Source organism: Zootermopsis nevadensis, unplaced genomic scaffold (assembly GCF_977971745.1).
Source record: "Zootermopsis nevadensis isolate Lab colony 2312 unplaced genomic scaffold, Znev_1.0 Znev_ptg000025l, whole genome shotgun sequence".
Taxonomy (NCBI): domain Eukaryota; kingdom Metazoa; phylum Arthropoda; class Insecta; order Blattodea; family Termopsidae; genus Zootermopsis; species Zootermopsis nevadensis.
This window is the reverse complement of record NW_028259157.1, coordinates 7,358,120-7,382,814: the sequence shown is the minus strand read 5'-3', so window position 1 is coordinate 7,382,814 and position 24,695 is coordinate 7,358,120. Positions and strand designations below refer to the sequence as shown.

General features: G+C 34.4%; 2 protein-coding genes and 1 long non-coding RNA gene across 8 annotated transcripts in view; 2 read left to right on the top strand and 1 right to left on the bottom strand.

The window, feature by feature from the left end:
- LOC147872633 (uncharacterized) overlaps window positions 1–24,695 on the bottom strand; it is a 421,094-nt gene that overhangs the window by 90,536 nt on the left and 305,863 nt on the right. The gene's annotated exons all lie outside the window — the stretch shown is intronic.
- Window positions 1,633–18,149, top strand: AdipoR (adiponectin receptor). Its single transcript, XM_022067272.2, has 9 exons — window positions 1,633–1,726; window positions 2,094–2,201; window positions 3,763–3,884; window positions 5,563–5,707; window positions 7,235–7,505; window positions 8,727–8,907; window positions 9,620–9,807; window positions 10,934–11,127; window positions 12,064–18,149. Exons 3-9 carry the CDS (start codon window positions 3,790–3,792, stop codon window positions 12,199–12,201), a joined length of 1,212 nt encoding a protein of 403 aa, XP_021922964.1. The 5' UTR covers window positions 1,633–1,726; window positions 2,094–2,201; window positions 3,763–3,789; the 3' UTR covers window positions 12,202–18,149.
- The window catches only part of LOC110831358 (ankyrin repeat domain-containing protein 13C), a 40,476-nt gene continuing 35,031 nt past the window's right edge, over window positions 19,251–24,695 (top strand). For 2 of the 6 annotated variants that reach the window (XM_022067260.2, XM_022067259.2), the window contains exons 1-4: window positions 19,881–20,068; window positions 22,241–22,282; window positions 24,052–24,156; window positions 24,364–24,495. In XM_022067260.2, the coding sequence (XP_021922952.1) occupies window positions 19,957–20,068; window positions 22,241–22,282; window positions 24,052–24,156; window positions 24,364–24,495 (391 nt within the window). In that variant the 5' untranslated portion in view covers window positions 19,881–19,956. Of the gene's footprint in view, window positions 19,724–19,747; window positions 19,839–19,878; window positions 20,069–22,240; window positions 22,283–24,051; window positions 24,157–24,363; window positions 24,496–24,695 lie in introns of those variants that run through there. The other 4 variants (XM_087356086.1, XM_087356087.1, XM_087356085.1 and 1 more) reach the window with 4 other exon arrangements.

Here is a 24,695-nt window from a genome sequence, read left to right as displayed (position 1 = left end):
TCACACTTCCACAGTGTTGATTGCCTTTTATTTTCAGGGATGTGGTTTTGAAAGTATGTCTCGTATTCTGTGAACTTTCCTGTGGTGATTCCGACACTGACGACTTCTTTTTTGGGTACATTAATGTAACATGAGTACTACAGTTTACTAGATAGAATGTTGTATTTCTGTTAATGCAAGGTGTCTTAACTTCTTGTTCCTATGTTCCTAGGAAGATGATGACACGTAAATACTGGTTTATGCGTCTAAGTAATTAGTATTTCATAATTTGTTTCACATGGCAAAAATATATTTATGTAAATATTGTGCTGTTGTATAGTAAGAAATGATGAGCATTCATTAGTACTAAATAACGTGTCCTGAAGAACTAAGACAGTATTTACATGCATTTAAATTTCCACATGGCTTTATTGTGTTGAACTTAATTTTCAACTTTGATATGCTTTATTTATGTTAAATGCCATACAGAATACTGCAATGAACAAATTGACATCCTGCTGTAATTGACCATCAATGTGAAATGTGTCTTGAATTTGATAAGGTTTCTGTGCCAATGGAAGTTTGAATGATTTTTCACTTTTTAGATCAGGTTAACATGGGTAATACACCCCTCGTTTCAGTAATAGCATGAAAAGGTCAGAAGGAGGCTTAATTCATTTATAATTAAATTGGGTCTTGTTTTTATGGAGCAAGTAAAATGTGTTTTTGTATATGTAATAATTTCAATTTCCGTACAAAAGACATGTTAATTTGAACTGTTTGTTTTATAAATACTGTCCTAATAGCTATCTTTACAGATGTCTATTATTGATAGATTTATTTTGATTGGATGGTTGATAAGTCTCATTATGTGTGCTTGGGCTAGTATATGATTTGCAAAATATTCTTGACAATTTAAAATTTTACTTGTTTTGTGGGTGTGGAGTCATGGTCTTTCACCATAAGGGAAGAACATGGATTGAGATGTTACTGAACAGTGTGCTGTGGAGAATATATAGACATAAAAGTAGAAGTAACAGGAGGATGGAAAAAATTGCACATTTAAGAGCTTCATGTTTTGTGCTGTGCCATATGTTATTAGGATGATCACATGGGCAGGACATGTAGCATGCATGACAAGATGAGAAATGTTAGATTTTTAGTGGGGAAATATAAAGGGAAAATACAATTTGGGAGACTAGGCATAGATGGAATTAATCTTTCTTGAAAGAAATAGAATGTTACAAGGAATGCTCTTTCCTCCATCACCCACTTCCACACCCACAAGTCACAAGATTACAGTCGCGGACAGTACTTGACACCCTGTTTTTTATTTAAGTATATGCTCCAAGTTCCTCATAACTTTTTAGGTGATCAATGAGGCGATGCTGACTTCCTTACCAAGGAAGGAAGGGTTTGGTTTATGGACAAATATAACCGACCTAGATGATATACTACAATAAAGAATTTTATTTACATTAGACCCTCAACTTGAATGGATTGAGTTCATTAAATAAATACATGACTTCGAGTTTTAAACTGTTACGTAATCTATGTCTAGAAGCGTTTCCTTGTTGAAAGTGATTTGCGCGTGCAAAGGTTCGGAGTCTAGGGTGCTAGTGGTGGATGTGAGTACTGGATGGCGCAAGTGTCACAGGAAGTGGGATTCTGCTTTTGCGTCCGTAATCGACCTTCAATGTACGTAAGGAATAGAAGGGGGGTGTGTGAAATGTAGTTGAAGTATGGTGTAAGTTATAAGTTAATGATAATTTTGTCATAGTTAATTGTTATTAGAACCGAAAAGGGCTCGGTTTTGTTTCAGAACTCCCTTTTTTTGCTCGTGTCTTGTGTAATTTATTTTCGTATGTATTGAGCATGAGGAAAAAGATCAGTGTGATTGTTTTTGGGGTGTTAGGCGATAATGAAATCCATTATTATTTATTTATCAACATATATGATTTTTTTTATTTATTTAACGAATTTCGGTGACGTGCATGCATGCTTTACCAATAACAGTGTGTTATATAAAAAGATTCGTATGGTTGCATAATGACTAGGTATGAAGGCAAAGTCTAATGTTCCAAGAGTCTGTAATTAAATATCTTAACTTACAGATATATCTTTCATACGATCCGATGAACAAAGTTATGATCACCTCATGTTACAAACTTCACATCCATCTTAGTACCATTGACTTGGAATAGTTGGACTGTAACAAGAAGGTGAGTATGTATCTTTGAAGAATTTGTCTGATAACAAATTTGCAGAGGTAATAGGGACATTTTGTAATAATTATGGATACTGAACAATGTGTTCCCCTTTTTATCTTATGTGTTAACTGGCACAAGACCATTTGGAATTAGAGTTAATGAAATTTGGTAGATACCAAGATGAAGTGGAACATGTAACCATGTTCTAATAGAAGTGACAGAAAGAACTCTGAAGTCATGAATTAACTAAACCTTTTGGAGTATGAAGTTTATCTAACCATCGTTTAAAAAATAATTTTTTTAAAGAGAACCCAACACATCTTCATTGCGAAGATAAATTGGTTAAAGCTGTTCAAGGAAATAATTGCTCTTCATTCTGAGAATTACATGAAGTCCATAAACACTTGAGCAGGTGCAGAGTTATTGAACGTTAAAACGTGATACATAGCGTTACTACTGTGCTTTAAAAATTTAATCTTAATAGTTGTTCAAATGTTAACAAATTTCACTATTTATGTTCTTTAAGGTGCTGGTTGTAGAAAGTTATGACTAGCCATTGTGAGCATCAGAATAAGTTATATTTCCTTCCTATAGACATTCAGTAGTTATGATTATCCACTTTCAATTTTTACACTTCTCTGGCATAGAAAAGCATAGAAGTATTTATTGATGTACATGCATATGCATGTTCCTTTTGGAATGAATCTAGTAATTTTCTTCATATGTATGTAATTTACAAAAAGGAAAGTATTTTTTAATATTACTGTTGTAGCTGATGTTTTTGGAGCTACTATCTATGTATGGTATACTGTGGACCCTGAACTTTTCAGCCCTTGGTCATCCTTCGCTGGTTTTAACATGTGTGAACTTTATATGGTTATAAACCATGTTAAATTTTTCAGGCAACTTTCTAAGCTTGCTTGATGTTTGTCAGAACAGAAATGTGGACACCACAATAAGTATCTCTCTTTGGGTTTTTTCCTGTATTATGCATACTATGTTGAAATCTGCTAAGATGCAGTTTTCTTGATTGCTTCTTTTATATGTTGGATTTTGTATGTGGATACATTCTGTGTCACAGATAAACCTTGTCAGTTTAATGAGTGTAGTTAAAACTGCCTGTTTTTGTACCGGGTGACTTTGCAGGGAGACGTAGATTGAAATGGGTGAGTTTTCTATATGTTGTGTGACATACTGAACCATTTGGTTATGTATACACTTTGGAGTGACAGCGAGCCATTTTTTTCTCTTTTCATAATAATCTTTGTTTGTGTGCATGTTATTTAAATGTTGTAGAAAATATTGTAGTTTCTCTATTCCATGTGGCCAGATGAAAAAAATGTCATTTTAATTTAAATTACATATAATATTCAGATTAGGCCATAGTTTCTTAAAGAGATAACACCAGTGAATAAATATAAAAGGCCATGCATGAGGTATTATAGGTAATTAATTTACTTACAGGAAGTTCAAGATGTTAAGATATCATTATGATTTGTATCAACTATTGTGTTGCTAATTGAATTTGTTTTCAGGTGTAATAACAGTAATTATTTTTTTGTTATTTTTATAGCATATTGTATAAAGTTCATCCTTTGCAATGAGTGACTATGAGGATGCCATTGAGACGCTGGAGTATTCAACACTAGGTTTGGTAGAAGGTCTCCGTCGGCGATCTCTGTGGGATCCAGAGAGGTATATATCTTTTATTTACTTTAAAACTGTCCATTTCTGTTGTCAGCTAAAATACTGTTTAGCCATATTATTCACTTTATAGTATTTTGTACTTGAAATAGTTGAGAAATGGAAGGATGAATTTTAAAGTAGGCTACAGCTCTTAGCAAGGCTAAAAGAGGAAAATCAGTATGCATGTCGTAAATCTTTTATATGTTATTCAATATTGTTAGTGCATTATGTAAGACTGGTGAAATTAAGAAAATGTTGACCAGTATGTTACAAGTGACAGACTTGTTTAATGTTTATTGAATGTGATTTAAATCTCCATACATGGAGTTAATGACAGAACTCTGATTCAGAAGTTTGTCTTTATTTGGTAAATACAAAAACGCAAGTGTGTGCACAGGTTTTTTTTGTGCTTCTCCTGCTGAAATGTGTTACTCATTTCTTCTTTCTTGGTTGAACACATACAGTATTGCAAGCATGAACCTGTGCTGACTTCAGTCTTCAACACTGACAGATTTTTAGGTGCTTTTCACACTGTAGATTGAGTGAAGAATGCCTTATGGGCTCATCCATGACTGTCTGCTTGCACATAGCACTTTTTGTAGGAATTTAGGTAACTCATTTGAGCCAAAGTAATTTTTTAACACAGTGTTAGGACACTGGGGATCATGGTCATTGTTGAAACACATTGCAGCAGTAGAAACTGAGACACATCGTTGCAGCAGTGGGAACCAAGACTGATGGTGTCTCACATCAGTGACTTTGGTTACCATTATTGTGCTATTTCTTTCACTGAAGTTGTCTTCTGCTGATGGTGTATGCATAATTATTGATTTGTACACATCTCAGTTGCATTTACAAATTATTGCTGTCAGGTCCCCTTTCACCCTAGCATATATGTTACCCTGTTTGAAATTTGTGTTTTGCTGTCAGATCCCTCCAGCATGATTCTGTTTTTGAAGTCTTACATTTGCTTGTTCATGAGTGCACTTCATCAAAAAGTCTGGTGAGGAGAAGTCAGCCTTTTAAAGCTTGTAACATATCCCTTCTACACTTTTGATGATTTTGCACTGTCTCATGTGCTGCTAGTTATTTGTGTTGTATAGTGCCTCTCCTTTCCCATATATGCGTTCATATCATAAGTTAGCCATTTGCACAGTTTGTAAATATTTATGCAAAAGTATTTATGTTCTTAGGAATATAATGCATGTAAATTACTCTCCCTTTGAAGAACTAAATCACTTCATCCACATGTTAATATTCAGGTTTTGGTGGATTATGAAGTTTAGCACAGGTCTCATTTGTCTGGTTCCTTCATATTGTCCCAGGAATTTAGAAATCTTAGTATGTAAAAATGATAGTGTGTCATCATGTTGCTGTAAAATTTTATGTAGAAATGTTCACGAGTTGACCATTAGTCTTTGGTGTACGGATTGTGTGTAAACCAGCCATTTCCATGATTCATTGTTTTCTTTTATGTGCTTGAGACAATTTATACTTTTATAGGGCGTAAGGGTTGATTATATATTTATTAGTTTGTCTGCACGTTTACAAAAGTCTTCTGTTGGACCATACTTCTGGATACTTCAATACAGTTTGCATCATTACAATTAGTTTATCCAAGATAAAAAATAACCATTTATTGCCAGTTATATTTTTGTAAAAATTATGAGTGTGCTTTAACCAACAGGGAGTCACTGTCATCAGAGATCCCTGTGTTTCGTGATGTAAATGATTTGTTGGATGATGATGCCAGTGTACTGGCAGAAGAGGATGATGGTGTTGGATGTCCTTTACCAAGTACTCCTGAAGATGAACATCTTTTGGATTGTGAAGTGAGAATGTATTACAAAATTTTTGCTGCTTTCTTTTTCATGTACGAGTAATTACAAGCTGTAGATCATGTATACTACTGGATGTATAATTAGCAGAATGCATGGTGGATGAAATATATGTGCATGTATGGCATTTAGAGGCCACATTAAGCAGTAGTTTCCTCTTTGGCCTTCATTACCATCCTGCTACTATTGGGAACTTTGTTATAAACAAGGTTTTGAAAAAATAATTATTTTCTAAATAAATGTCAAGTAACTTTTTTTTTGTCAGTTTCATATTAACCTTGTGATTTTGTGGACATAAGAATATAATCTCACCTTCCATAGAAATCATAATATTTTCCAGAACTCTTCTGCATATGTCATAAAAGAAGGATCAGTATATGATGTGACTGATGTAGAGTCTTCTTCTTCTTCTATGGCTCTCTGGTCCGTATTCGGTCCATGGCTTCCTCAATTCTCCTCTTCCATTTGGTCCTCTGTTAGGTCCATCTGTCTGAGGCTTTGATTGAGGTTTCGAAACATCTTCCTTTTTACGGTGCAAGATTGTTAGCCTTGTGACAAACCCCCAACCTGGAGGATCAGGGTACCTTTCTTAGTCTGACCTCTCCCCCTCGACCAATCTAGCTAGGGTGGCCCTACCAGTAGCTATGCTACTGCCAGCATAGCTCTTGGGCTCACTGAGGTACTCAAGCCCCACCACCATGACAAGGTGCAGGTACCATTATGTGGGGAATGATGTAGAGTGGTCAGTGAAATATTAAACACTTATACACAGGGTCTGCTGTGTGCCAATTTTCAAATCTTTGTGGTTAGAATTTAAAGGTTTATCATTGTCATTGTCATGAAAATGCTGGTATAATGCTTTAAATTAGATAATATTCACTTCTGTTCACATGCTTTGTGATTCATTATTAAGATACCTACTGCCATTAAATGTTATTGTAGTTGGGAGAGCGCTTGTAAATAAAAACACAGTACAGGAAATCAGTGGTCAGTGAATAGTGATTCAGAGCAGTTATTTGAACTTCTTTGTTACAATTTGGTTAAATGTTTGAAAACTTGCAATACATTACATTGCATTTCAAATTAACTAACTCCGTGCATCAGAATAATTAATCAGAAGCTAATAGTCACTTAGCTAGTCAATAAGCCAACCAGTGGACTTCATCCTGTGCTAGATATGCAATTCTAGTTTGGACCATATTTTGTTGTCCTCTCATGTATGTCTAGGGCTTTCACACAGTCTCTCTTCTTCAGGTTTTGTGACCACAATCTTGTATGCATTTATCATCTCCAGTGCATGCTACGTACCCTGCTGAGTTTTAAATATCTCTATAATTAAGCCTGCAGCTTTCTTATATGTATTAAAATCATTAATAGAGTGATCCTACAATCATGTAAATGCCCCTGCAGTTTAATCAGTCAAGTATTTTCAAATTAAATTACATTAAATCCATCCTCTTGAATGATTGTTATCTATTTCATGACTCATATGTAATTAAATTAACATTTTTTTTTGTACAGATTACAGAAGTATTGAAAGCAGGTGTTTTGTCAGATGAAATAGATCTGGGAGCTTTAGCACATAATGCTGCAGAGCAGGCTGAAGAGTTTGTACGCAAAGTATGGGAGGCATCGTGGAAAGTTTGTCACTTCCGGAACCTGCCTCGCTGGCTCCAGGACAACGACTACCTCCATGCTGGACATCGTCCTCCATTACCAAGTTTCTATGCTTGCTTTAAGAGTATCTTCCGGATTCATACAGAAACTGGAAATATATGGACACATCTCCTTGGTATGTAAAATACGTTGTCCCAAAATAAAAATTGTTCCAGCAATGATAGTAGTATAATGGTAGTGACATCAGTGGTTTATTATTGCTGTCACAGTCCCTGCAATGTTGTACTTAGAGCATATTTATTTGTGAAGTTCAAAATTGGGTGAAAGAACTTTCCGTTATTGCCACCATTCTAATAGAATTTGAGACTCTGTAACATTTAATTTGTATGTAGAAAATAACATATTTTGGATTTTGAAATTTTGTTTATGTTGCTGGTAAATATGAAATATGTAAAAAGTCTCAAGATGCTGTGGGAACTAGAGATATCTGCTTCCTTGCAATAATTGTTTGAGGGGCTCCCTTACCACATCAGTTTAACGAAATTGCAGTAGCCTGTTCTCACTTAGAATGCTCAGTATTTGCCAACAAATTAAAATATTTACAGTGAAGTGGTCTTTCAAGAACCTTCATTAGACATCAGAAAGAAAATGCTGGTTGAAATTGATCAAAATGTGTGTCAAATTTTGAAAATTGTGCTAGAAACTAAAGGACCAAATTTTCTCAACTGTAAACCATTCCAAGTACTGTTGAATGATGAGAATGGTAGGAAATGAAAGTGACAGGAAAAGAGGTATTTAAGTTTAATTGTCTCCAGACTGTGTTGTGTGACAATGATTGGCTGAAATTACTGACAGAAGCAGTTGAATGCTCTTGTCAAACCAAAATAAATCATTTAGTTTATGGTGATCCTGAACATTGTTCTGAAGGATATGATGGCATTTCTGAAGTGGAAGGTGACAGTGATGATGACGACAGATCCTACAAGAATCTGTGCATCTAATTTACAAGTGTGTCTCCATCCATTCTCACACTTCCTCATCCTGAATTTGCTCAGATACTAAGCTATAACTAGCATACATGCTCATGTTTGCAAAAATTAGATGAGAAAGAATAGTATGGTAAAGTTATTGTGTGACCCAAAATTTGGTAGTAATAAGTATGTTCATAACAGTGCATCAGACAGTGTGAATGTTCTCCAGATCTGAATGCTATTAAAAAATGCTAATGCTAATATTAGCTAGAAAGTCCAAGTAAAGCAATGAAGAAGTAATGAGGGTCTCAGATTTAAGAGAACTGATGGCCTTGTGTAGTCGAAGGGATCTTTTCTTTCCAAACTGTTTTCACCCCAAAACTATAAAATGTTCATTTTCACAGGAGTTTACCTCTGCATTACAGGTTGTGTGGCTTTTATTGGGGTGGCAACTTACTTCTTGACACGGCCGAGTATTGAGATACAACTACAAGAGAAACTAGTATTTGCAGCATTCTTTGCTGGTGCTATTCTTTGTCTAGGTTTGTCCTTTGCCTTCCATACAGTTCACTGTCATTCAGAATGTGTTGGCAAACTATTCAGCAAGTAAGTATAAAGGTTGGCTTTTATGTTAGGTCATGCATGTCACTTTGTGTGTGTGCGCGCGCGCTCACTTGCTCGCTCACTCATTCATCCGTCCATGTGTGGGTGTGTGTGAACTCCTTCAAAATTCAGTTACAATATGCAGTAATTATGCTCTACAAGCAGGTCTATTAATATTTTTTTAGAAGTTTCACATTTATCACTAAAATGTGGCTGAAAGAAAGATGTTAGGATTTACTTTTGAAGGGATTCTTGTAATTTCTTCAGTTTGGTTTTATGTGACATAAATGAATTTGGAAAATTTCTAGCAGAATGTTTTGGCAATGTTGAGGTCTTAAGTTCTTAAATTGCTCAGCAAATTTCCTTAAATTCAGTTTGAGGTCAAGTTTAAAAGTCAGTCTTATTGTCACTACTTATTTGCACACATGAACAGTTGTGAAATATAATGATAATATTGATGAACCTTACTTGGCTTTTTATAGAATGGTAGTTTTAGTACATATTGGACAGTCCACTTTGGTAATTCTGACCCTGAAAAGTTCAGTTAATGTAAGTTTTGATTTAATGTAAGGGTGGAGGTATCCTTTACAAAAGTCTTATCTAAAAGTAATTAATAAATTAATATTGGAAACCTTCAGTAGATATGGCAAAAAATATTCTTAGGGTTAAATTTATGATGTTGTTATGTTTAAAAATATCTTTACTTTCATTTCAGACTGGATTATTGTGGCATTGCAATGCTCATTATGGGATCATTTGTTCCGTGGTTGTATTATGGATTTTATTGCCATTTCCAGCCAAAGCTTATCTACCTCAGTGTTGTCATATGTCTTGGAATATCTGCCATAATTGTCTCCCTATGGGATAGGTTCAGTGAGCCCAGGTATCGACCGCTTCGAGCAGGTAAGACTCCATCCAGCATTTCCTGGCATATTTTAAATCAGTTTTCAGACCCCAAATTTGTTAAATCTAATAATCGTAATAATAGTCATAATCATTGTCATTGTGTTGTTCTTATCATCATCATCATCGCTCATGCTGCTGTCTACTGCTTCTGCTGCCACTACCATCATCACGAGGATTGCTGCTATGTATCATAACATTAATTTATGTTATGTTCTTTTATATGCAGATGTATTCTTTCATGCTTTATATGACTAAGGAGGTCTTCATACTTATACTTTAATGCTGTCTGTGTTGTCTATAAACTTTAGTTGCTTTCTGTATGCTCTATGTGCATAACTTTCCTGTAAAGTATTTACAAAAGGGGTTTATAATAGCAACAAAATTACAGACAACTGCTGGTAGAAGTACAATGTTTCCCAGTATAAAGTGTCCTAAGGTATGAACCTCCAAATCATATTGTAAAGTGACATTTGTAGAATATGCTCAAGGAGGGATCCATCATGCTGAAGGCACATTTCAAATTGTTGGCGAAGGTTTTCAAACTTACATAAAAAAGTGTCTATTATTTGCCCTGCAGTGTATGTGTGGTGTTTTCCATTGTCATTAGGTGTTGCTCCTTGCTTCCTTCCTCATCAGCCTGCATGCTGTATGAAATTCTGCCAGAAAGAAAGAAGACATTTTACACAGAAATCTCTCTTGGACATGTTCATTGCAAATTTGTTTATTTTGATCTTTATAAATCATCTGTTGAAGGTTTTTAAAGAGTTTTTACAAACTTTCAACAGATGATGGTAAAAGTCCAAAATAAATAAGTAATGTAATATCTTTGCCAAAGACATTCAGACAAAGAGTAACATTTATTGCACTTCTGCAGTTTCTCAATCCAGTGATAGCACAAAAAATATCTGCTTCCTGGAATATTTAGCAAAATTTGTCATGGATAGACATTCCATAAAGGCAGTTTTTGTTTGGGCTGCTTTTTCTGGTCCTTACTGTATTAACTCATCTACAGCTGTAATGTAATAGATGTAAATGTCTTCTAATTACTCAGTATATTGAGTCATTAGTGTTATGTGGAAAGACATGACTACTGCTGAGGTTAAATTGTTCCATTATATTCTAGGAGTGTTCATGGTGTTTGGACTTAGTGGAGTTGTGCCTGCTGTCCATTATGCCATCTCTGAGGGTTGGTTCAATGCTATATCACGAGCATCTCTTGGTTGGCTTATACTTATGGGCTGTTTATACATCTTAGGAGCAATGTTTTATGCATTGAGGGTCCCTGAGAGATTCTTTCCAGGGAAATGTGACATATGGGTAAGTTTTCACGGCAGAATGATCACTCCACAATATATGTCTTGATCATTACCTTATATTGATATTTATCATTCTATTTATAAGTACAGAATTTAATTCCAATATTGTATTGTCTGTACTTGTTGCATATTTGGCAGAGTAAACAAGCAGTGCAAATTTTAGAGGTTATGAAATATTTGATATAGCTGAGCCGGCCTTATTTATAAACTAAACAATAAACTGGACTGCATTAATTATCTAGGAATATTACTGTTATTAACTACATTTGTAAATAAATTACTGTATCATGATTATATACAGGAAGTCTCATAAGAAAATGAGGAGTTTCTTCATATAATTTTGCATAATCACAATTTAGTGAAAATGTCAGTTTACAGTAAGAAATATCGGGGATTTCATTGTACATGTTTTCACTACAACTTTACTTAATGGTATATGAGAAGTGACAAATACAGCTTAGCCTATAGAATTTGTCTAGTGGCTGTTTTATACTGAATTTTTGTTTAAAATGTGAGATGTGAAATGGATTCTAATTTGCTGGCCTCCACCAGTCCCTGTCCTGGGCCAACAACTGGGCTACCCATTTTAATTATATTGAATATGTTGAATTATTTTTAATAAATTAATTCTACTGGGGTATTTTCTTAGTATGTAAATTCAAGTTCATCTACAATTTTCAGGTAGTATGTTATGCATTTTTCGGTTCACATTGGTTGATAATAGCTCATACTTGGTGTACGTTAATTTTGTTCTGTAGTTTGTAAAATAAATCATTATCAAGCCAGTTTGAATTATAAATTTATCAAAATTGGATAAATCATGTATGGACTTACATACTTACAGGCTTACATACTGGACTTGGAAAAGTTTCTGTGCTATGTATGCTGTGAATTTTAATTTGTTGATGTTACTAATTTACCGATTTCTTGAAACCAGTTTCAGAGCCATCAGATATTCCATGTGCTAGTGATTGCAGCAGCTTTTGTTCATTATCACGGAATATCAGAAATGGCTATGTATAGAATGACTGTTGGTGAATGCACTACTCAAAGTGCTGCAGTCATGGCCTTCTGATGTCATCATGTGGCTGGTATTACTGCTACAGCACTGGGGAAACATAAAACTCTTGTGAAAGTAACTCTGTATGATTATGTACCAAGACAAACTAAACTACTTGAATGACATCAAAATAGCGAACTGAAATCGGTACTACTAGGTGTCTCAATTTTTTCCATCATCTAGTATTTTGAATGGAATGTAACATTTCAGAAAATGGATCTCTCTATGTTTTCAGTTAGAGAGGAACCTAGGTCCTGGCTCTTTCTAACAGATCACCTTTTCATCTGAGGATGGAAACAGATTCAATTTCTGAAATATTGTGATCCATTTGGTATACTGATCAGTGGACAAAGTCCAGAAACCTAGTAATAGTAATTGTAATATTGTACACCAGTATCAGAACCCTGTAAAGTGATTGGTTAACGTAATGAAAGAGACCAGAAAATCTGTTAAAGGTAACATGATGCCATCCAGTGTGAAATTACGTGAAAGAAAGGTACCAATGCCAAAGGTATAACGGGAAAGCTTCAAGTGAACCAGTACTCATGGGTTACTTTGACATAAGAAAGCAACATTTAGATGTGGTTTGAAATATGATGTGAGCAGAAAGTTATATTATGAATGAAATTGTTTTCGTCGTATTGTAAGGAATTACTTTCATGAGTGATGTTCACATCAACAAGAACTGAATCTGTCTGTGTTAATCTGTCAGACCTCACACATCAGTTAGTACATTCAGGTAGCTCTTTGTTGGGAAATATTGAAGTTACACAAAGAAGAAATGAAAACAAACGAGGAATTGAGTTCTTAATATAACTTGCAGAAGGTAGCTGAATTAAAGTACAGTGTGTAAGGATTTGGGTTAAATTTAGTTTAGATAAATATGTTGTTATATATGGATCTAAGAGAGGGAGGAAGTAACAGGAGGATGGAGAAATTACATAATGAGGAGCTTCATAATTTATTCACTTCCATCAGATAGAAATAAATGATCAAATGAAGGAAGATGAAAATAAATCAGAGGACAGGGGGGACATGGGGAAGGTAAGTGTAATAAACAAGTATAGAACTTTAATTACTTAAACAGTAAAATATGGTTAACTGAAGTGCTAGAGAAAAAAATGAAGACTGAATAAAAATGCAGAAACATTTTACCATTTGGTTAGGGACATGAGAAATTTCTATAAAGGGAGACATATGCCTGTTTGACTGTTAATGTATGGAGCAGAAACTGGATGTGGACCAAGGCAGATATTAGTAGACTAATATCAACAGATATGAGATATTTAAGGAGTATAGAAGGAGAAACCAAAAGAGAAAACAAAACAGAAAAGGAGAATATAAAGATAAACATCTTGGGTGGCAAATTAACAAATAATGATAACTGTATGGATGCACTTTATGAATTAAGAGAGAATCCCACAGAAGATTTCAAACATGAGAGCAAAATAAAAATTCCAAAGAGGGAAACCAAGATATGTGGAAATATCTTATGAAACAGAAGATGAAGATGCTAAACTAAATTTGATGAAGAACTAGAAACTCAATTGCCATTGATTATTGGGATCTTAACATGTAAAAGAATTTTTTCTGAATAAATGAAAATGATGTTATTGTTTTAAGAGTTATATTCTTTACAGTTAGACATTAAAATTACAATCCAGTCAGGTGAATTTATTGAAATAAATAAGCATGTCAGTGTACATTTTTATATATAAAGTCAGACAGCTAAAGCAGTATGTAGTATGTCACTTCAGTTTTTTCTGTAAATCACATCATGTCTTCTGGCCATTTTGCATTAAGAAGGCATATTTGGAATCATAAAACACATTTTCAATATCAAAGGAAGGCATACTGGGAAAGAAAGCATCTGAACATTTGAATAGATTTTCAGATCCCAAAATTTGAAAAGTTTCGGTTAATTGATATGTTCTTTGAAGGATGAAGAAAATTTGCATTGAAATTCACTGTGTCTGTGAATAGCATCAACTGATCATGGTTAAGATTATTTCAAAACTATTTTTAAATCATTGCATACAAGTAAAGTTTACTGTAATTTTCTTAAAGTGCTTTGTCTTTCATATAGATTGAGTCAGAACAGTTTGAGCGGAAAGTTGTGTTACCCCAAAACTTACACAGTTTTATAGATCTGAATTTACTTTTGCAGACACTTTCTGCATTGTGTCAGTATAAGCCCCATCATTATCTCAACGTCAGTGAATACATTGTCACATTAATTTTGACATGTCCTGTAATGTCTGTGGAGTTGCAAGGTGGAATGCCACATTTGTCACATCTTTTAATTCTTAAGTTGCCCCATAATATTCAACTTCTGTAATCTCTTCTATGAAATCCCATAAAGCATTGTTGGCGTGGTTGTCAGGTCTACTGTGTGCTAGCCAAAGAAGTGCAGTGATAGATGACTGATAATGTTATTGTGGGAAAATGTCATTAAGCTAAACTGTTGCAGAAAGAAAAAAATCTGTGGGAATGCTGTCTTGCTGGAACCACATGGTTTCTGCAGTCCATGCTTGAGTCATTTGCAGTGTAAGTTGGTTTCTCAACATGGCGTCATTCGCAAGCCTGTCAAAAAATTAGGGACCAAATGTGTGCCTGTTATTCCTGCCCACATCATAATGTGGAGAATTGTGTTCCAGTTTCTCATTTAAGTGGGGCATTGTCTTTAGCCCAGAACACACCATTTCATTGTGAGGAACTTCAGTACATGGTGCATTCATAATGTTTTTTGTAGGTCTGGTTAATGTCTGAAGCATTAATTCACATCAGTGCCATCTTCCCATATCCATGCCACATCATTGTTAACACACACCAGACATTGAATTGGGGTAATGTGACATTCCGCCCACTCTGTAGTTTATATATTGACTGAACTAATAGTAAAAGTGGTCAAAACAAATGCTGATATTGTGGAACGTTGATCTTGTAGAATCTAGCTGAATCTGCTATTTTTGTGAAGGAAAATGGTAAAGGTTGTATAGTGGTTAATAGTGTCCCTGATATCACTTATTATTTAATTATTAACGCTGTCAGATAACAGAGAATTAGAGAACAATGTCATACTGGATCAGTTTTCACTAGTTATAGTGTGTTTACAGCAAATAGATGTAAGTGGTCATGAAATTTGAATGCTGTTGCTTATTTTTGGAAGAAAACTTAAATGTCATTACGGTGTGTCTCTTCTAATATACTAGACATAAAACAAATGGAAGAAATCCTGTGTGTTTATTTTACAGTATTTCATATTTTCGAAGAAGAGTTCTTGCTGTCACATATCTTAAATTGTATTAGTAAAATTGTAGCTTAATTGTTAATAATTTATAAAGTATTGTTCCTTTTTTGTCCATTACTAAAGTATGTATGTAGGTATTTAAAGATAATGATACAGAGAAGCATGGCAAAATTAACTTTCATGGAAGATTCCTGTAACTAGCTTTGATTGGATACTCAGAAAGTAATTCTGGTAGTTCACTGCTGAACCAGCATTTATCATATGTTTTAGTATTTTCATACCTGAAGTTATCAAAATATTTTAAAATATTGTGTAACTGTAATTGTCAGGACTTACATACTACTTATATGTATATCTTACTGATTAAATTTATGAAACTTGCTTTGGCACTTCAGACATATTAATGACATTTCCTGAAGAGAGAATGTCTTTAAAACCAACTTTTTTGTTATTGAACCCTATTAATGTGGAAAGTACAGAGTAAAGTCTGCTTGTGCGATACTATATGTTGCGTGTTATTTATTGGCTTTATGTAAATTTATATGCTGGGGTCATATGCCACAAGTAGGACAAGGGATAAATTATAAATATTTATAGTCTGTATAAATGAAAGCCACTGGTTTTATTATCAAACTTTAATTCTGTAAGTTCTCTGTTGTTCTCATATGATAATGGGAATGGGACAAGAACATTACATTCCACACTTGATGCTATAAAACATGGAAGAAAACTTATGGTATAAAATGTCTGGGGCAGACTTGTATCTTTAAGTTATGAACATATGTATATAATTGTTTTGTTACGTGTGCATCCATTTTGCATAAAAAATGATTTGTCCATTGTTTGTAAACATCAATATATGTGGTTTTCATTAAAATGCAGAAAGTGAAATGTGATTGGGTTACACAGTAGGCCTAAAATTTGTGTTTAGTATTACAATTGAGATTACCTTTTCCTTACTACTATGTAGATGCTTACATTTCTACTTTGTATATACTATTATTTACTTGCATTTAGTGTATAAAGCCTTTGTCATGATCCATAATTGGCATTGGTACTACTGCATTGCCAACTTAATGAAAAATACACCATTCAGAAGTTTATCCTGCTGCAGATTCTCCATGAAGTAGCCAGTTGGTAGCAACAACTGACATTTGATTTTAAGAATTTAAATTAATCATCTAACAGTAGACACAGAATATGTATTTTATATGAATATAGTGCTGCCATTATGCTCAAGGCTTGCACTCCAAAATTTGTTACACTAAAAGTTAAGTTAAAGTTGGACTTGTTATGTTTTACATCATTTTATAGATATTCATTATGCATTTCTACCGGAAACATATGTTTTCCATATTCATTTTGGAAAGTATACATGTTTGTAAAGTAATTGATGTCCAATGCATTAATCTCTGATTTTGTTGGCCAAGGATTTTACAATGAAAATTCTTTGGTGTATGTTAGGAACACAGAAACTATCAGTGATAACTGTTGTGATTTGACAAATCTTGGAAATTGTTAACTGCCAAGCCCTAAAGTAAGTTGTTACAGGAGAATTACCTGAATTAGATGATTATTAAATTAATGCAGCTACTGATTTTCCTAACTGTGTTGTAACATAGACTATTCAGTTCGGTGCTAGTTTGCTGTCCCCTAATAGTCTACAGGGAAATGGGAGTATATACACTTGATCCTCCTGTAACATGATGAGTAATGGAAATTTTTATAACATGAATCTGTTTTGTAAACCCAATTGTAAATAGAGAATAGAACAAAACAATGATTTCTTTAATTTTGCTTAACCTAGCCAGATATTGTAATTCATAAGTAATGTTAACATTTTTGGTAGTAAAATAAAATTGTTATCAAATTCAAGTTGTAATTTGTTACAGGAGGACTTCCACAGTTACTCTTTCTGCTGCTGATGCATGTATACTGCATATCAACATTTACTGTATCTTAAATTTTCTTCCCAGTCTTTTCTTTCAGGTTTGGTTGCATACTCAGGATAGTATGCAGCATTTCTGGCTATGGACTGAGTTGTTATCTACTTAGCAGTATTCGAATAATGGTAAAATTTAAATAAGGCAGGAAGATATATAGTTCAAGCCTTTAGAAATGTATGTTTATGGACTTTATTTTCACTAGTATATAACATTTCTGTGTTTGCATAAGCTGCAAACTTTAGTTACCAGCAGGTATTTTTTTCATGTCAAGCTCAATATAATTATATCACTAGTCTTGAAATGGAAATTAATTTATTATTATCATAACAAATTCTATGTATGGTATTGAGTACAGATGAAATTTTGTGAAAATTGACAATACTTCTCTCGAGAGGGTTAAAGTAAGGTGTTCTAATATAATTGAAAGTACTGCAGACCACACTGCTGTAAAATTCAGCATAGTTAAAGTTTTGTTAAGATTCTTTATGTCACGTGGAAGAGAAGAGTGATAGTTCATTAAAGTATGTTATGTACTGTATTCTAGATGAAGGATGAATGCAGATGTTGGCAAGATATTGTAGTTGGAGAAGTGGTTCTGCGCCCTCGCCCATTGACGGAATTGCAGTTTATCAACTTGTTATTTTTGTGGCATTGTTACCGTACTGGGTCAGAATCATGACTAGCTGAAATGCTTGTTTCAGCTATAGTTTGAACATTGTATATAATGTAAGAAATGAAAGTGATATAAAATTAATACTTGTATTGTACAGACCTTTGAATTGACTGAAAAACCTTATTCATTTTACCAGAATTTAAAGAAATTAATTAGAATATATAATTTTTAACATTCCTTTTCATGAGATTAATATAACTGAATTTTATGCAAATTCATTCATGAGCTAATAATGTTAATGTTCTCTATGTGAACTTCAGGGTAGTTTCCATACAACACCAAGACACTTGTCTTGAATGTGTGTGTTCAAATGTTGACTCATGTAGCCTATCCTGAGAATTTTTTTCATGTCCATGTCACCAAGAAAATTCCAGTGACATATCCCTCATTTTAGGGTAATGATCCATCTGTGCCCCACACTCTTTTGTAAAAATTATGATTGGGTCAGAAAATAACACATTGGATTGAAAGGAAAATGATATGAAAAGATTTGTGCTTTAAAGTTTGCTACAAAAGAAAAATATTGAACTCAGAAATGAGCATACTGAATGACAGATGTAAACACAGGAATGGAAGCTGTCTTCATGCTTATCCCCCAGTTATCACCACCACCATTTTTCCTTGTTATCTTTTCTCACATTCATAATCTTTGAAAAATAGACACTGTAGTAAATTTCTTTATAGCTTTGCTGCTGTGTCTATCTTTCAGACTTAACTCCAGTAATACACAAATCTTTTTCTTCACATATACCTTATACATATATCTTCATATTATACAAGCCTAAAACATTATTTTAACAAAGAATCTGTGGAGTAATTCTGTTTTCCTACTAATATTACTAAATTCTCAGCAGAAGTAACTATTCAATGGGAAATATAATATTTTTTTTAAAAAAAATTATAATTACTTTATAAGAACATGAAGTAGCAAACAGGACAGCCAGTACCCTCATCAGAGAATGCAATTTAAAATAATTGATTTACTTTGTTTCTGTGTAGGATTTGAGGTTTACATAGCAGTGAGGCTGAAGAAGGCTGTCATCTGGGTTGTTGTACCATGTAGTCTGGTAGAAGTTTGCCAACGTTTCAGAGTAAACTTTACCAGACTACATGGTGTAGCAGTCCAGAAGACAGCCATATTCTTACTTTCTTTCTTCCAGTATTTTTATTTTACTTCTTTCTTTCTTTCAGAATGTTCTGCTGCAAAGAATTCAGGGATTTGAACATTTCTACATTGATATATAAAATTTTAATGAACATGAGTGCAATTTAAACTTAATGCGGATTTATATTGTTTTTTTACGTCCGCTTTGGCAGCAAACCCATCCTAAGAATTCCGTGTTGTAGGGATGGGACAAGTTTATATGTGTGGAGGCTGAGTACCTCGAAAATCAGGGCTAATACAAAACGGCTAAGGTGATTTATTTTCACGCTATGACAATAAGGAGGGCTTAATGTTATTACAATTCAGGCCCATTTTACTTAGTAGACCATAGAACATCAGCATACCACTTTGTATTATTATTTAGTTTTATTTGAAACAGTCGACGGAAATGACTAAAACCAAAATATGGAAGTTTGGTTCTTCATCCAAAACATGAGCAGTCTATCGCTTCGTGTGCTTCCTAGTGGTAAAGCTGTAAATGATGCGGTCTTACTGGAATGTTGGTATGTATCTATGGTATAGGTTATGTTGATGGTGTGTGGGTTATGACTAGTTTCTATTTCAGTGATAACAACTATGTTAAGTGATATGTTTAACTAACACGTAATTAATTTTTAGGTAATTATCAAATTATATATTTAGACGCTGTACTATTTTCTCTACAAACAAATGGTATATGGGAGACCAACTTATTCAAATTCTGTATTATTTTGACTGACATATTAAACATGAAAAGATGGCGGAAGACGTTCACTATTGCCCGCTACATGAATGTGTTTTTAGTGGTGATGTAAGAAGATTGTCGGGTTTACTGCGGTTACACGACGTTACAAAGAAAGATAAACATGGTATGTTTCTTACAGCATTTCTGCTTGTTAATAGAAATTGGTGTAATATAACTCAAATGATTCGTCGATTTTATTTGTTACTGTAGGAACTTGATTTGCGTAAATTATACAATTCACCAGATATTAGGACGTTCAGATCAAGGAGGATGATATTGGCCGGGCATGTAGAACGAAATGCTGGTTAACGCGAAATGAATACAAAATTTGGTGGAAAGCCTGAGGAGGAAAACCTAGGCATAGATGGGAAGATAATATTAAAATGGGCCTCAGGGAAATGGGTATGGAGGGTTTGGATTGGATTCATCTAGCTGAGGTTGGGGACTGCTGATGGGCTCTTTTGAACATGGTAATGAACCTTAGGTTTCTTAAAATCTTTAAAGTTCTGGATTTTTTTTTCTTGACTAGCTGTGTGTGCTGTTACTGTTTCAAAAAGGACTCTGCCCCATGGAGTTAGTTATAAACTTGATTTGTATTGTGTTTTAATGATATGTCAGTAATAACTCTGTATTTCATGGTATTTAGTAGTAGTGAAGTAAAAGTAAAGTTTGTCTCGCTATATGCCATGTAGGCGTTTGGGGTGAGTGGAGGTATAGCTCCTCTCTTCCTTGACCTTGGCACTAGATGGGGGTGAGTGGTCAGCATCACCCCCCGGGAAAGGACCCCGGTACCCATTGTAGAGGAGGCTGGGTGGGCCCCAGAGTCGGTCTGGACGCAGAGGCTAGAGGAAAAATCCTCTGCCCCCGTCGGGGATCGAACCCCAGTCGTCCAGCCCGTAGCTAGTCACTATACTGACAGCTGTTCTGGCTCATATTTAGTAGTAGTGTTGCTAAATAGGAATTAGTGTTGAAGTATGCTTGAAGCCTAGCTCTGTTCTAAGGTATCACATTTGTTGCTCTAAGATCCATTCAAAGATTTTCCTTTCATCTATCCCTAAATCTTGTTCATGGTCTCTTCACTTCTGGCTTTTGAACCAAAATTTTGTATGCATTTCTCATCTTCCACATGTACTGAATGCCCATCCTATTCATCCTCTATCATGTGATTGTAATAACATTCAATGAAGAGCTATGAAGTTCTATTTACATTATATAGTTTTATGTAGCCTTCATTTCTTCCCTTCTGGGTCCAAGTATTCTCAGCACCTTGAATCTGTGTTCTTCCCTTAACTCTTTGAAGCATCTGATCTAAATAATATTTAAAGATTCAGTCTTTACCACAAAGAAATGCAACATGTCTCTATTACTTGGAAAATGCTGTGTAAGGAAAGAATTTCTCTTTAGTCTGAAAATGATAGGAAACTCACAAATACACTCTGTGGAGCAAAATGCAGATTTATAACTTATTGAAGCAGGTAGTACGTGTAGTTACCACTGGGTTTTAAGGTGTTAATCAGATAAATAAAGTTTCACACCCATACAAACAAGAAGTGAAGAGGTGGTTTTGTATAATCATGATTTGAGGTAGGAGACAAGAAGTTCTAAACTGCTATGTAGCAAGCACCCCCACCCTTCCGAAAGAAAAGTAAAGCCATCTCATTATGCGCCTGTTCATTCCCCAAATTTAAGTGCCTTATAATTTCATTGTGAATGCCGTTTTAATTTTATGCTGTTCATATCTCTGTGACTGCTTATTTAATATTCAGCTACCATCTTAGGTGTTTGTCTTTTCCATTCATGTCCTGAAGACATGCCATGTTTTGATGGAAAGGGACTGACTTGACCATTATCAGAGTGATGAGCCCTGATGATGGAGGCTCTACAACCCAGTAGACAGCTATCTGGATAACAGAAAGTCTTGTCACCAGAAAACTGAACCTTGATGTGGATACTCCATAATGTTCTGCCAATTTGCCACAAAATCACAGCTATGTGGTTTTGTTAATTTGCACAACTTAATATCACTGCTACTTATGTACAATCTATACCCTTTGTTGCTTAAGATCATGTTTGTCTTATCTGAAGAATTAACAAATTTAAAATTAATTTTCCTAATAATGCCACAAGCTAGAACTGCTGTTTGTAAATAATTGAAACCAAAGAACTTGCCCTGCAACCTATTATATCTTTATATTTGTACAGATGAATGCTGTTATCAGTATGAAGTTGTTAAATCATTATCACACTCCAGAAATTTGCATTTTTTGTGTTGGCTACTTACTGTATTTATTTTCAGGTAACACAGCATTACATTTGGCAGTCATGCTGGGCAGGAAAGGTAATTTTGTGAAAACCTCAAATCTTACATTAATTTTGTAATATTTGGCTTGATCATTTCTGTTCAGTTTCCATTTGTATTGTGTGGTGTGGTATGGGGTCTTTCAAAAAGGTTACTCAGTTTAAATTTTTTTATAGTTTATGAAGAGTACAATAGAATGCAGTCCAAAATAAGGCTCCTCCATAAAGTATTTAGGCTCACATGGACAATCTTGGCAATTAATTAAAATTTGTTTTAATTTTGTAATGTTGAGTACTGGGAAGACCATTGGTGAGGAAATGTGAGAGTAGTCTGCTGCCATTAATATAATTAGCAAACATCTGTGTGTAACTTGCTTTCATTTTTTCTCACCAAAGTTTGTTCATATTCATTTTTACTAATTTTTGTTTGTTTGTAGGAATACAGTTGGAGTAGTCTTTTATCCCATCTGAAGGTTACTTGCTTTACAGTTGATTTCTGTTTGTTGCTGCAATATCAAGTGGCAGTAATCTCTTTTAATTAATTGTAATTCTTTAAGAATTTAAAAATGTAAAGAGTTACACATGGGAGTGCCTTAGAGGAATTGTACTTAATGCGTATCTAAAGTATTAATACAAAGTGAGCCTGCAATGCTACTTGCCATGGGGCACTTGGGAGGAAGAGAAGGTATAGCTGCTATTCATTATTGACCTCAGCACTAGGTGGGGGTGAGTGGTCAGTGTTATGCCCTAACCACACCTTACCAAAAGAAAAATTGCCCTTAGTACTGATTGGATAGGAGGCTGGGTAGGCCTCAGGGCTGGTTTGGACACAGGCTGGAAGAAAAATTCTTTGCTCCTGCTGGGGATTGCACCCCATTTGTCAAGTCCATAGTTAGGCACTGTAATGACTGAACTACTCTGGCCCACCTGAGAGGTTATAGTAATGGAAATAAATTAACACTAACATGGAACTCAATAACATTACTGAATCAATATACATTTTTTCCTTGGAATAACATGATTGTGTATTTATGTTTAATTTTATTGAGTTTATAAGAATTTTCACAGGGAGATAATGAATGCTATTCAAACTTTGATTCATAGCATGTTGTACCATCAAGTGTCATTTCCATACTTATCAAGTATAGCAGGCATTTGCTGACTGCCCAGTTACAGGGTATTAAGCCTGACCAGTAGAATTTTGTTTGTTTCAGCCATTGGTTTAATTATTCTTGAAAGAACCAACTTGGACTTGGGATTTGTGATGTTAATTATACTCTTATAATATTTCTAATTTGTCAGATTTTTATATGTTTAAAACAACTGAATTAAGGTATTATATACAAATTGGTGTATTTAGGGTCTCTTTAAAGTTAATATTTTGATGCTATATAATCCAAGATAATGGCCACGGTGGTCTAGCGGTTAGAGCGCTGGCCTTGTAATCCTGGGATCTCGGGTTCGATTCCCGGCGGTGCCCGAATTTATAACTTGTGTTGGGCAAGGCCGTGGTCTAGGAAACACGGAGTTTTCCTCCGGGGGCTTCCCCGGTTTCTCCGTGGCATCCAATTCACACACAGAAGAAGGCAATGGCAAACCACTTCTGGATCATCTGCCAAGAACGTATATGAACAGGTCCCAGTCCGAGAAAAGGATGGAAGGATCCTGTTCATATGGACCTGTCGTCAGACAGAACACTAATTAATTATAATCCAAGATATTGTTAGCATCAGTAAATAAACTGCAAATGAATAAATAGATATATTATAAACAAATAAATAAGTAAAGTGAATGTGTTTATTCTTTCAGAATGTGTCCACTTGTTACTTGCACATGGAGCACCTGTTAAAGTCAAGAATCTTGCAGGTTGGAGTCCTCTGGCAGAAGCCATTAGTTATGGTGACAGACAGACAAGTAAGTGTGTTGGAGTGGTTTGCCTAGAAGGATTTATAGCAAATGTTTTATTATTTCTATTTTTGTAGTTTATATATCAAAGAAACTGTACTGTGTTGAAAATAAAAAATAATATAATTGTTTGTATAATGTAATATATGATTTTATGTAATATATTACTATATATATATAAAACATGGTGTAATATTATATTTGTTAACTTCACAGTTTCATCACTTGTACGCAAACTGAAACAGCAGGCTAGGGAACAAATGGAAGAAAGGAGACCAAACCTTGTTTCAGCTCTCAATCAAATGGGTGACTTTTATATGGAACTCAAATGGGACTTCCAAAGCTGGGGTGAGCATTACTTCAGTCTGAATGTTCCTTGATTACAAGAACAAATACTTGTATATATAAATATTTTGTGTAGTTAATCTCTTCATCATGGGTTTCTAAACTTTATCATTTTACAAACCCTTCTTAAAAGATCAGAATACACAGATTATCATCTAAAATGGTATAGAGTGAAACATGCTTATAAGGAAATCTCAATGGAG